The sequence below is a fragment of the Pongo abelii genome, chromosome 11, assembly GCF_028885655.2.
Source record: "Pongo abelii isolate AG06213 chromosome 11, NHGRI_mPonAbe1-v2.0_pri, whole genome shotgun sequence".
Classification (NCBI taxonomy): domain Eukaryota; kingdom Metazoa; phylum Chordata; class Mammalia; order Primates; family Hominidae; genus Pongo; species Pongo abelii.
In genome coordinates, this window is record NC_071996.2 from 132894550 (window position 1) to 132906871 (window position 12322).

General features: G+C 41.1%; 1 protein-coding gene across 2 annotated transcripts in view; it reads right to left on the reverse strand.

Moving 5' to 3' along the window:
* Positions 1-3657: 3657 nt before the first annotated feature.
* The window catches only part of DNER (delta/notch like EGF repeat containing), a 365099-nt gene continuing 356434 nt past the window's right edge, over positions 3658-12322 (reverse strand). For both annotated transcript variants that reach the window (XM_024243941.2, XM_054549923.2), the window contains one exon: positions 3658-4701. In XM_024243941.2, coding sequence (XP_024099709.2) covers positions 4590-4701 — 112 coding nt within the window. In that variant the 3' untranslated portion in view covers positions 3658-4589. The remainder of the gene's footprint in view (positions 4702-12322) is intronic.

Genomic DNA, 12322 nt, shown 5'->3' on the forward strand with positions numbered 1-12322 from the left:
GTAATATCTTCACAACTTTCCTGTAAATCAAAATCTGTTCTAAAATAGAAAATGTGGTGCATGTACACCATGGAATACTATGCAGCCATAAAAAATGATGAGTTAATGTCCTTTGTAGGGACATGGATGAAGCTGGAAACCATCATTCTCAGCAAACTATCGCAAAGACAAAAAACCAAACACTGCATGTTCTCATTCATAGGTGGGAATTGAACAATGAGAACACATGCACACAGGAAGGGGAATATCACACACCGGAGACTGTTGTGGGGTAGGCGGAGAGGGGAGGGATAGCATTAGGAGATATACCTAATGCTAAATGATGAGTTAATGGGTACAGCACACCAACATGGCACATGTATACATATGTAACAAACCTGCACGTTGTGCACATGTACCCTAAAACTTAAGGTATAATTAAAAAAATATAGAAAACACAAATAAAACAAAAACTTCTATATCCATCAAAAAAAGTATATTAAAAATTCGCACACACACACACACACACACAATCACTCTTAGTTTAAGGGCTGTGCAAAAACAAGCTTTGGGCTGCATGTTGGCCTATGGGCCATAGTTTATCAATACCTGCTCAAATAAGCTACTTCCATTTCCATTTTGTAGCAGAAAAAACTGAGGTCAAGGACTAATTCTAATCACATCAGCATTCATCAAACCCTTGTGATAAATTGTGTAATAATTGTGATAATTGTGATATATTGTGAATAATATCAAAGTCTATGCTCTTTATTGTAGCATAGGAGAACTCTTCTTTCCCTTACCTGAAAGCATCTGATGATTCTTCATTGACTCCATCACTCTCTAATCAGGAAGAAATGTATTTTTAGGAGGTCCCAGGAGATTTTTCTGAAGGGCCCACTCAGCCACACTGACCCACAATCACCCCTAAAAGCAAGGGAAGCTGGAGAAGGTGACAGCTGACATTTTCAATTCAATTCTATGTTGCAACACAAGAAGGGCAGAGAAACGGCTGTGGTGGAGGCACCCAGTGGTATTTGCCAGGGTTGTTGTGAGTGGTTACTTATAATTTTAAGGTGATTTCATATACATATTTCTTTTCTATGGTTTTATGTTTTCCCTATAAGTAAACTATAAAACCCTTTAACAGTAAGAATTATGACTTAAACTATCATATACCTGAAAAGTTAGTTTTGTTTGGTTTTGTTTACCTGGACTTACAACATTGTTTGAAGAAAAGATCAGTTCAGACTCCCAGACACTTCTCAGTTCTTGGAGAAAATCACAGCCAGACAAAATTGTTCAAAAAATTTGTAGCCTCATGAAATGAAGAAACAGAAGCCAGTAGGGCAGAGTTACTAAGTGACAGGGCGGGAAGCCCAGGCCCAATGTGCTAAGTGGAGACTTTGGTCAAAGAGGCCAACTCAACTGTTAAGGCCACTTGGAAATAACTTATCTGCATGTGCCATTCCTCATGAAATGAAGAAACAGAAGCCAGTAGGGCAGAGTTACTAAGTGACAGGGCGGGAAGCCCAGGCCCAATGTGCTAAGTGGAGACTTTGGTCAAAGAGGCCAACTCAACTGTTAAGACCACTTGGAAATAACTTATCTGCATGTGCCATTTTGTGGCAAGAGTAAAAAGCTTTGAAAAAAACTCCCGAATGAGCTGGAGACACTGCTGTACCATTTCTAGATGGCAGGGATCCCTGTCATTACATGTAGTTGCTTTGGCTTGTGAAGACTCACATATTAGAGAACTAATTATGGCTACACTGAGTTATAAGACCACCATCAGTTCAAGAATTCTGGAGTAGTAGTTAATTCTGGCTTATCAAGTACTATTTTCACAGCTAGTGCAAAGTAACAACTTGAGACGGTGGAGTTTTGACACCCTTAGAGAATGTGCTCCCTGCTCTAGGACTATTCCTCACACATATCGCAATGTACTCGCTGCAGATCCCAATCATTAATCATAAAAGCAAGGGTACTATCCTACTTTGTGATAGTGTCTGAATCTAAAACAAGAACAGCAGCAACAATAACAATAGCTAACATGTGCTGAATCTTGATGGGCGCTGGAGGGAGGCTAAGTGATTTACACACATTCTGGCATTCAATGCTCACAATGATTCTTCAAGGGAGGCACTATCATGATCCCCATTTCTCAAATTTTGAAGCTTAGGCCCACAGAGTTACTTGTCCAAAGTCATTACCAAGTAAACAGTTGAAGTACGATTTTAATCTACTCTGCTACAAATAAGCTGCCCTATAGTGGAGTTTACCTTTCCTTCATGGTGCTCTATGAAGTGTAATTCTATATTTATTTGTTTGTTAGACGAAGGTCTGGTTCAAAACAAGCTATAAACTCGGGAGGCAGGATCCTCTGGTAGGGCTCTTGTCGGTCACCATCTGCCTGATACAGAACAAGTGCTCGATGAGATGAATTCTTGTCATTGAATGTCCAAATGAATAAGCAAATGTCTTTAGATGTATTTGGTGGCCACTCTCAGACGGTCAGAAGGCTCTGCCCAAGATCTGAATTTGTAAGCTCCATTAATTGGCTTTCAAGAGACGAACTGTGATTGATAAAACACTTTAGTTTTTTAAACAAGTCCTTTAAGAGACATCGCATATAATGAATTTAAGACTTTGGGAGATTGAAAATGATTTCAGAGGGTGTGATTGAAGCAGCTTGCAAATGAAGACCAATAAGCAAAAAAGACACGGAGGCTCAGACAATGTCCAGGGGCTTGTGGGGGTCAAGAGGCAAATGGAGTTCAACTCACACCTTTTCATGGCCCTCTCCTATCATCGATCAAGAAGTGTCTGAGCACCACACAACCAAAGGGTCTTTTATAGGAAGATGGGAATAAATATGTCTGCACGACAATCTGCTGCATGTTCTCATGAATGTTTAACCAAGCAAGTGAATATTTTGTTCTTACTTTACTTCCAAACACTTAACTAAAAATATTAACGTATCGCACTGCATCATTTAATAATCAGAATGTGGGTGTACTGCTGTGTCATTTGTAGGATTAGGAACAGATGTTTTGAGGGTAGAGCGGGAAGGAAAAGAATCTTAAATAATTCTTTTTGCTTAAAACTCTCCCTCACACCTGGTTCTAGGACTTCTCTTGGCCTTACCTGATGTTCCTGTGTGCAGTTAAAAATGCATTTTTAAAAATAACTCTGGGACTTCAGAGCAGCATTTGGATACAAAATGGAACTGAATATAGGGTGGCTCTAAACGGCCTTCAAGTTTCTAAGAACCATGGAATTGTTTGCTAAGGCAATTTCATTTAGCCTCCACAGGATAGCAGTGCCTCCACAGGATAGCAGCAGCAAGGTATTTCTTGAGGCCACAGGTGCCTGCCCTCAATGCCTAGAAGCATCTCCGGATTCCAGTGTGCCCACTGTTCACATGTGCTGCATTTCACTGGCAAATTCGGATATAAAACTTCAGATAAGAATTCTTATTTTTTTTCCACACTTCACACTGATAAGCAGCTAGGGTGAGTTTACTGACAATTAGGAGGTCAGAAAGGCTTGCAGAGGCAAAGGAGGGGGCTCCGGCAGCCACAGAGGTGCACTCCTCAGGTTATTTAATATGGTATCAACCGTGGGACTGTTTGGCAAACAATATCAAATCCAAAACTTTTTATATATAATTTTCAAAGAACAAAAGAGACAACTGCATCCTTGACTTGATAACATTTATTCAATATTGTTTGAAATTAGCAAGAATCAGAAGAAGCACATATCAATCAAATACAGCCACAAAAACATCCTGGAGATAAATAAAGCTGCACTATGAGAAATACTCACTACTGCAGGAACCAGTACTCTCTTACATTTACTACCTCTTAGCAACAAACAACTCAAATGTAAATTTAATTTACTCACAATATAAAACCCTTGACCTTTTAAAGAAAAATATAGATTCAAATCAATCAGAATTTGCCTCGCTAGGCCTTTTCGTTACATATGTTTTTGAGGCCTAGTTCGACGACTGTTACGAAAATGACAAAAACAAACTCGAAAGAATGTTTCCGCAAAGTTCAACAAAACAGTGCAGAAATAAGTTACTTACCCATGCACAGAATAAGGCAAAGGCTAATTTCATTCGGGTTAGGAATAATAAATTTAACTAGTTTCTTTTCCACAAAACGAACATTTCAGACTTCTTCTTAAGTAACGGGTATACTCTATTATACATCATACGCTACGTTACGTGGTTTTCCTAACTCTACTCAGAAAGCCGGCACTCAAACGTCAAACAGAAACTTCTCCTTGATTAGACTTATTCTGTAACAACCACAGAAATTAATCTGGGTCTCGTGATAGTGTCTACAGTGAAAAGAGCACACACTAGTAGAAGCATACAGTTTAGAGAGCTGAAAGTACATTAAAACGTAGTCTATAGGTTTCACAAATTTCGTTTTTAAAATATTTTTTCCAAACTAAAAGCTGCAGAAAATTAGTTCTTAAATATTCTACTGAAAACTCTTGAGCAGCTAGCATTTTAAATTTCTTAAGCTTTTTATTTTCTTAAAAATATTTAAATGAGTGTAGTATCTCATCTTTTTGAAAAATAATCCAAAAAAAGATTACAAATCTTTTGTTTTAATCAGTGTGACCAAGGGTTTGTCATCAGGACTGTAATCTTCGTAGGCGATGGGACTCACATCATACATTGCAGGCCGGGATTTCTTTCCAAACCTGAAATCAGAGAGAAAGGACTCTGGTTAGATAAATACTAGATCTCAAGTTTAATTAAAGCAAGTGATGAGAATAATTTATATGCATGAATTAAATGAAACTGTAAAAATATATTCTCTAGCAAGTACAGAAACTTTAGACATCCTAAGATTAACAATGAATGTGTATAAACATTAGTCTTTGGTGTTAGAGGCAAAAAAATGTATTTCAGAAAATGTAGAGCTCAAAGTTGGAGCTTGCAGGTTAAATCTTGGCAAAGCAGTCAAGCATGACAGCTCCACAACAGATTTTAAGAAAATGTGTATTGATTTGTCTTTTTCTTCTGAGGCCCATAAATATTTGGAGAGGTGAGTTTATTTTATATCCACTCCAGTGCCTGGAATATAGACCACCAGGGCAATCCTCCCCCGGCCATGGACAGACAGCCTTTCCTGTGGGATTTTCAGGGGATAAGTTGTGAAGGTTTAAGGTCATCTGAGATCCCAACACAAAAGGGCAGAGGTGGGAAATGACTTCAGATACAGAGGTGTCTGTCCACAAACTATGCCAGAACTCACCATTGAATCCCACCCACCTATCACCTCCCAACCCTACCCACACAGAAGCCAATGGTTTCCTCTGAGCACAAAGCCATTGTCCCAACAGATTTGTATACATCAAAATCGACTCAACAGCAGGACTGATTCTTAGAAGCCAGGGGAGTCAAAATCCAATTTCAGGACTTCCTGTCAAACCAGTCGTAAGATGGCAATTATTAAAATAAAGCCAATTCAACTTCTGGGTGGTCTCTTCCCATTCAAGACCTCACCTTCCCTAAAAGCCCTGGAGTGCAACAGGATTCAAAAGATCTTCCACACTAACCCATCCTCCCTCCTCCTTTGTCTGGACAACATTTTTTAACTGTTTCAAGTCCACCAGGGCTCTTTAAAAAGGCATTTTAAAAGAACCTTAAATTTTACAAGGTTCCTAGGATGGGGTCCCTAGGAATTAAAGGGGCTTATTTGCCATGGCTCCTATCCCAACTCTCCTCTTTTCTTATTTTTTCCTTTGATATGTTGAAAGTCTGTCTTCTCATGTATGGAGATGGGAAGTAGAATCAAGTGAGAAATGAGAAAACAGTGCGTTCTTCATGTGATCTTTCATTTTAAACAGTCATCAATCTCGTATTCCAATCCTCTCAAATTTTACTGGCCTTGGAGAGCACAAAGGCATATGCTATGCCAGACAGGCACCAGGCAAAACACGGGGCTAAAGAGTTAAAGTATTCTACCCTCAGAAAAACCCACAGCTATTACTGCAATATGACAAAAGACTTCAATAAATACTTTCTAAAATGCGAAGCCTCACTGAAGGTCCACCATTGTGCTCACATAGATGTGGGTCAGGCTCTAGCCTGCAGTTTGTTTACCTAAATTGAGTGAAGTCTGCATAATCTAAGGATAGGAAAAGTGTCAACAGAGTAAAAATGTCAACAGGCCCGTTGGGTCTTACACTTTCTCCCAAGTCCGACAATTTCCTAGGCTACTTTAAGATGCAAACATTTTGACAATTTATTTCTCATAAAATAGCTACACACTACCACTGATAATAATAATTTAACCAAAAATATCCAGCAACCCAGTGAAGAGCTCTCCATATTCTAACATAGTAGGATATAGAGAGCTTTGACTTGAGGGCCAACAAATTATATTAACTAACTGATTAATTATTTGATTGGTTGGCTGAAAGGAAAAACCCAATTGCATATATCTTTAAAACACCCTTTTTTTTTTTTATTTTTTGAGACAGAGTCTCGCACTGTTGCCCAGGCTGGAGTGCAGTGACACAGTCTTGGCTCACGGCAAGCTCCGCCTCCTGGGTTCACGCCATTCTCCTGCCTCAGCTTCCTGAGTAGCTGGGACTACAGGCGCCTGCCACCATGCCCAGCTAATTTTTTTGTATTTTTAGTAGAGACGGGGTTTCACTGTGTTAGCCAGGATGGTCTCAATCTCCTGACCTCGTGATCCACCCGCCTCAGCCTCCCAAAGTGCTGAGATTGCAGGCGTGAGCCACCGCGCCCAGACTAAAACACCCATTTTTAAATATAATTTCATAGTTTGAAAAAGAACCTGCTTCCTCAGAATCTAGAACGTTAAAGCCTTCATTTTACTTAATCCATTAACACACTATAATTCGAAGGGCTGTAAACTTGGATGTTGCTATGGAACTCAACATTGACAAGGCAGGTTTAAGGATGAGTGTCACAGATCCACTGAGTATGACAAGGCAAGGGCTGACACCACTCAAGAGTGAGCCACATGGCCACCTATGCATGTTCGAAGTCGACTGAAGGGCAAGGAGCACCACCCTGTGTCCACAGCGGTTAACTGAGCTGTGTGGCGCGGTCCTAACGGGATTAACTTCAAACAAGTATGGGTCATAAAGTATAACGCTAGTTACAAAGGTGGTTAAAATAAGACTAATAGCCCCAGCACAAGAAGAGATAGCAGGCAGGCTTGGAGCTGGAATCCCTGCATTTCAACTTACTAGCTGCTGAGAACTTTGTCCAAATTCCTTAGGAGAATTTTGGAGGTTTCCACCTGAAATGCTGTATCTACCATATGGAAGCTAAAATGGCTTCCTTTATAGAAGCACCATAGTTTCAAAACACACAGTACAATGAAAAGACTTTGTTTGAATCTCCTACACCTCTCACAGTGGCAGGCTTACACTTGTTGGTAAATGAATGTGCATTCATGTCTACATTTAAAAGACAAACAGTTTTTTTTTTTTTTAATATCTCAGGCACTAAATCAATGTCAGAGGCTGTTTATTTTATTGCAGGCATTTTTATGCAAGTGTTCATTTTTAAAATAACGACTACTTTTTATCATAAAGGTACATTTTAAATGTAAAAAACAAAATAAAATTGGAAGCTAGAGAAAATTATAAAATAGACTAGGAGTTAGCAAACTATAGTCTACAGGCCAATTCCAGCCTGATGCCTGTTTTTCAAATAAAGTCTTAGTTGAACATAGTCAAGCCCATTCACACTTCCTCTGGCTGCTTTTCCACAACAAAGGCCGAGTTGAGTAGTCAGGACAATACGGCCTGCAAAGTCTAAAACATTTTACAGGTCCCTGATGAAGACCATAAGAATCGCCCTTAGTGCTGCTCTCCAAAGGACGTGTCAATGTTTTGTGCATTATTCTTCAGTCTGCCCATCCCTCAATCCCACAATCCTTCCATTCATTTTACAAATATGTATGAAGCCCCTCTGAAAGTATTATATATAATAATTATATTACATATTTTAACAAAATTGAGAAAATACTCTGAATACTGTATTGAGACTGACTTTTTTCAATCAATAGTCTGTGTAATGTTTTACTCAGCATTCTTGTTAAGTAAAAAAAAAAAAAAAAAATCCTACAAGTTAAAACATTAATAAGAAAATGTTTCTTCTGTGCTGGGTGGGGTGGGCTGGGTGGAACACTCTGCGTTCATAGTAACATGTTCCCACCTGAGGTAGCTCATGGCCCACGACATGACCACAGACCATGACACTTGGGAAATGTCTGCTGAAGGTCCATGAGGAAGCCAGATCTTTAAAAGATGGGAAGGAGTTGACACACTCCCCCTCCTCCTGGAAAAATAGCTCAAATACCCTAATGTGGTGGTTCCATCTGCGGCTCCTTCCTAGCCCTTCAAGGGGTGATGCAGCCATTGTCCTTGGTGCTCACTCAACATCACATTCCATTGTCTTGTTTTCACTGATTGATCATCTCATCTCATCATCATAACAACCGCGTGAAGTGAGCACATCTCATTTATCCTATATTACAGATGAGGAAACAGACACTTAGGAATAATTTTCCTAAGGTCACACCTGGTGGGAGGTGGAGCTTTCTGGCTTCCAAGCCTAGATGCCGAACACTTCGTTGCAAACTTCAATGCATGTGACGACCCCATAAACTGAAGCTCTCACTTAACCTGTGCCTGACAAGAGCCTGTGTACTGCTGCATTGAAAGGCATCACCTTCAAATCAGCACATCCCCCTTCTCATTAACAAACTCTGGCTTACAAATCTCACTTACAAGTCCTGGTTTTCTCACAAACTCTGTGACCCTTGTGTAAATTGTATTATCTCACTAAGCCCAAATTTCTTTTGCTTATAATGGGGGACTAATGATACATGGGCCCCTGCATTCTTGTGAGATGCTTGCAAATGAGTTATCTGTGAATGGTTTAGCACAGTGTCTGGCCCACGGGAAGCTTTTCAGGAAGTGTTGGCCATCACAGAGGCACTAACAGAAATGACAGCACCAGTAATATCAGCACCGACATCTCAAACATCCTATTTGGTGGCAAGTCTTGTGTGTCTATTTCTTCAAAGAAACAAAAGATACTGCAACCATTTATAAGGCAGGTCAACGAGCTGCTAGTTCATGGTCCTCTGAAAGTCAACCACTAAAACAATGCCACAGAAAGAATGTCAGATCTTGAGAAAGGCCAAAATTGGAAGGTTTTGAGCTATTGGGGAATAAAACTGAACATGTCCTCCGTTATCTGTTTCCAGTGATCAGGCACCTCTAGCTCGTAGAGCAGTCAACTGAGTGGGACCTCAGTGTCAGAACCTGGAGAACCCTGGCTTTGCTCCTGCTGGTCAGTTACAAGCTCTTCCCTGCCTGAGTATAAGCAAAGCAAGCATGTTGCAGACGACTCCTGGGATGAGGAAGACGGGGAGGGGTCTCCTTCTCAACCCTACTAGGAGTTAGCACCAACGGACTCTGACATCAGAATCACCCGACATGGCCTCAGTCACTCGTGTGACCTACTCCATGTGTCCTGTGTGGCTACTGGGCTGCAGTCATTCTGATCCAATGTCACCTCCAGGATAGTAGCAGGGAGACAGCCCATAAAATGGACACTGGCTGCTGAAAACTAGGGGGAGGATAACATCAAAAGGTCTGAGTTTTTGCCAATGCCTTTCTAGGGTTTCCAGGAAAAGGAAGCCCGAGACCCAGCCATGGCCTCTACACAGTCATGCTGTAGAAACCACAGGTTGGAGCTGAATAAATGTTCAGAAGAGAAGTTTTCCTAAAGGGAAGGTATTGTTTTAATGTCAATAGTTTTATCTGCAGTCACTGGTGCATGCAGGAGCTTGTCCGTTAGGAATTCCGCAGTAAATATTTTTGATATAAATCAGCACCAAATAAGAGCCAGGTTTGTAAATGCTTTCAAGTTTATTCTTTCCTTCCAAGAGTATTCAGTTAAATATCTTCCCCGTGGGCCATATGAGCAGAAGGCTCAGCAGAATCTATCTTAAACTATTTTGGGGCTGAAATAAAACACTCCTCCTCTTGAGCCCTGAAGGATCGTAGCCATGGATGCCTGTAGGGGCAGAGGGAATCCGAATTGTAGGGTCTCCCAGCACATGAGAATACAACACCATGGATTCAGCTCCCTCCTAGTAAAAAAGCCCCTCCAGGAATGACGAGGAGAGAAAAGATTCTTGGGCACCAAAGAAACTTGTCAATTCTCTGCTTTTTTTTTTTTTCTTTTGAGACAGAGTCTCCCTCTGTCACCCAGGCTGGGGTGACGGAGTTTCACCATGTTAGCCAGGATGATCTCTATCTCTTGACCTCATGATCCGCCCTCCTCAGCCTCCCAAAGTGCTGGGATTACAGGTGTGAGCCACCGTGCCCGGCCTTCTCTGCTCCTTTTTACGTTCTTCATCTCCAATCCAGTAATTTCAGGATACTGCAAATGTTCCTCTAGGCTGGGGCCACTTACTGAGTTGCTGCCCGGGGATGAGTCTACCTCTCAAGCCGGTCAAGGTACCCTATTCCAACCCCTAACTGAGATCATCCATTCATTTCAAACCTCAAATGTTAGTGAGGTCTACTACCTGCCAGGACCCACTGGAGACACAGAAATAAAAGCTACTACCCTTTATTTACAGGGTAGTGGCATAAAGAGTCAAATAAACAATTAAGGTGGGGCTTGCAAGGGTTGGTATCAGGGCTTCCTGGATGTTGTATTGCCTCAGTTGGCTCTGAAAGGAAGGCACTAAGATGAGCAGCCATGCAGGGCCCAAGCTGGAGGAGGGTTGAGTTCTCTGTCCTCCCTCGCAGTTACATAAGCAAGACTGGGTGCAGCTCCCACCTCAGCACTGGTGCAGTTGCTCAGGGTCCCCCAAGTTCTCCCTCCCACTGGCTCCTCCCCATGGAAGCTGAGTTCTGGCTTTTGCTTCTATTAGAATGACAAGATCACTGTAAGATCTGAGAATTGGGTTTGGGGAATTTTTTTGGAGAAAGCAAACTCTTTGAACCTCTTAGCTTCTATGCCATTCAGATAGAATAATTTGGGTTTACTTATGTCTCTCTCTCTCTCTCTTTTTTTTTTTTTTTTTGAGGTAGAGTCTTGCTCTGTCACCCAGGCTGGAGTGCAGTGGTATCATCTCAGCTCACTGCGACCTCCACCTCCCGGGTTCAAGTAATTCTCCTGCCTCAGCCTCCAGAGTAGCTGGGATTACAATGCTTATCTTTGTTGTTGCTGTTATGATTCAGTTAGGTAGATATAAGAAAACATTCATGATATTTCACTTTTACTTCTTATCATTCCCACTGTAACCAGAATCTGAAGCTACACTTTCCCAATATGTACCTAGTAAAAGCTAAGTAGAAATTCAAAAGAAACACAGAACCCATTGATGAAGGATAAAAATCTCAGTGTAGAAGGGCAGACGTGTCCCGAAGGAGTGCAGCTGTGAAGGTGACTGCAGCTGACTCTCGGGCTGCCTGATTTGGAACTTTGGGAAGGAGCAGCAGTCACAGAGACAGTACCCAGGAAGGATGCTCAACCTCTACGGGCCTACCCAAGTCAGATGATAAAAAGTCCTTGAAGGACACAGGCATGGGCAAGGACTTCATGTCTAAAACACCAAAAGCAATGGCAACAAAAGCCAAAATTGACAAATGGGATCTAATTGAACTAAAGAGCTTCTGCACAGCAAAAGAAACTACCATCAGAGTGAACAGGCAACCTACAAAATGGGAGAAAATTTTCGCAACCTACTCATCTGACAAAGGGCTAATATCCAGAATCTACAATGAACTCAAACAAATTTACAAGAAAAAAACAAACAACCCCATCAAAAAGTGGGCAAAGGATATGAACAGACACTTCTCAAAAGAAGACATTTATGCAGCCAAAAGACACGTGAAAAAATGCTCATCATCACTGGCCATCAGAGAAATGCAAATCAAAACCACAGTGAGATACCATCTCACACCAGTTAGAATGGCAATCATTAAAAAGTCAGGAAACAACAGGTGCTAGAGAGGATGTGGAGAAATAGGAACACTTTTACATTGTTGGTGGGACTATCAACTAGTCCAACCATTGTGGAAGTCAGTGTGGCGATTCCTCAGGGATCTAGAACTAGAAATACCATTTGACCCAGCCATCCCATTACTGGGTATATACCCAAAGGTCTATAAATCATGCTGCTATAAAGACACATGCACACGTATGTTTATTGTGGCACTATTCACAATAGCAAAGACTTGGAACCAATCCAAATGTCCAACAATGATAGACTGGATTAAGAAAATGTGGCACATATACACCATGGAA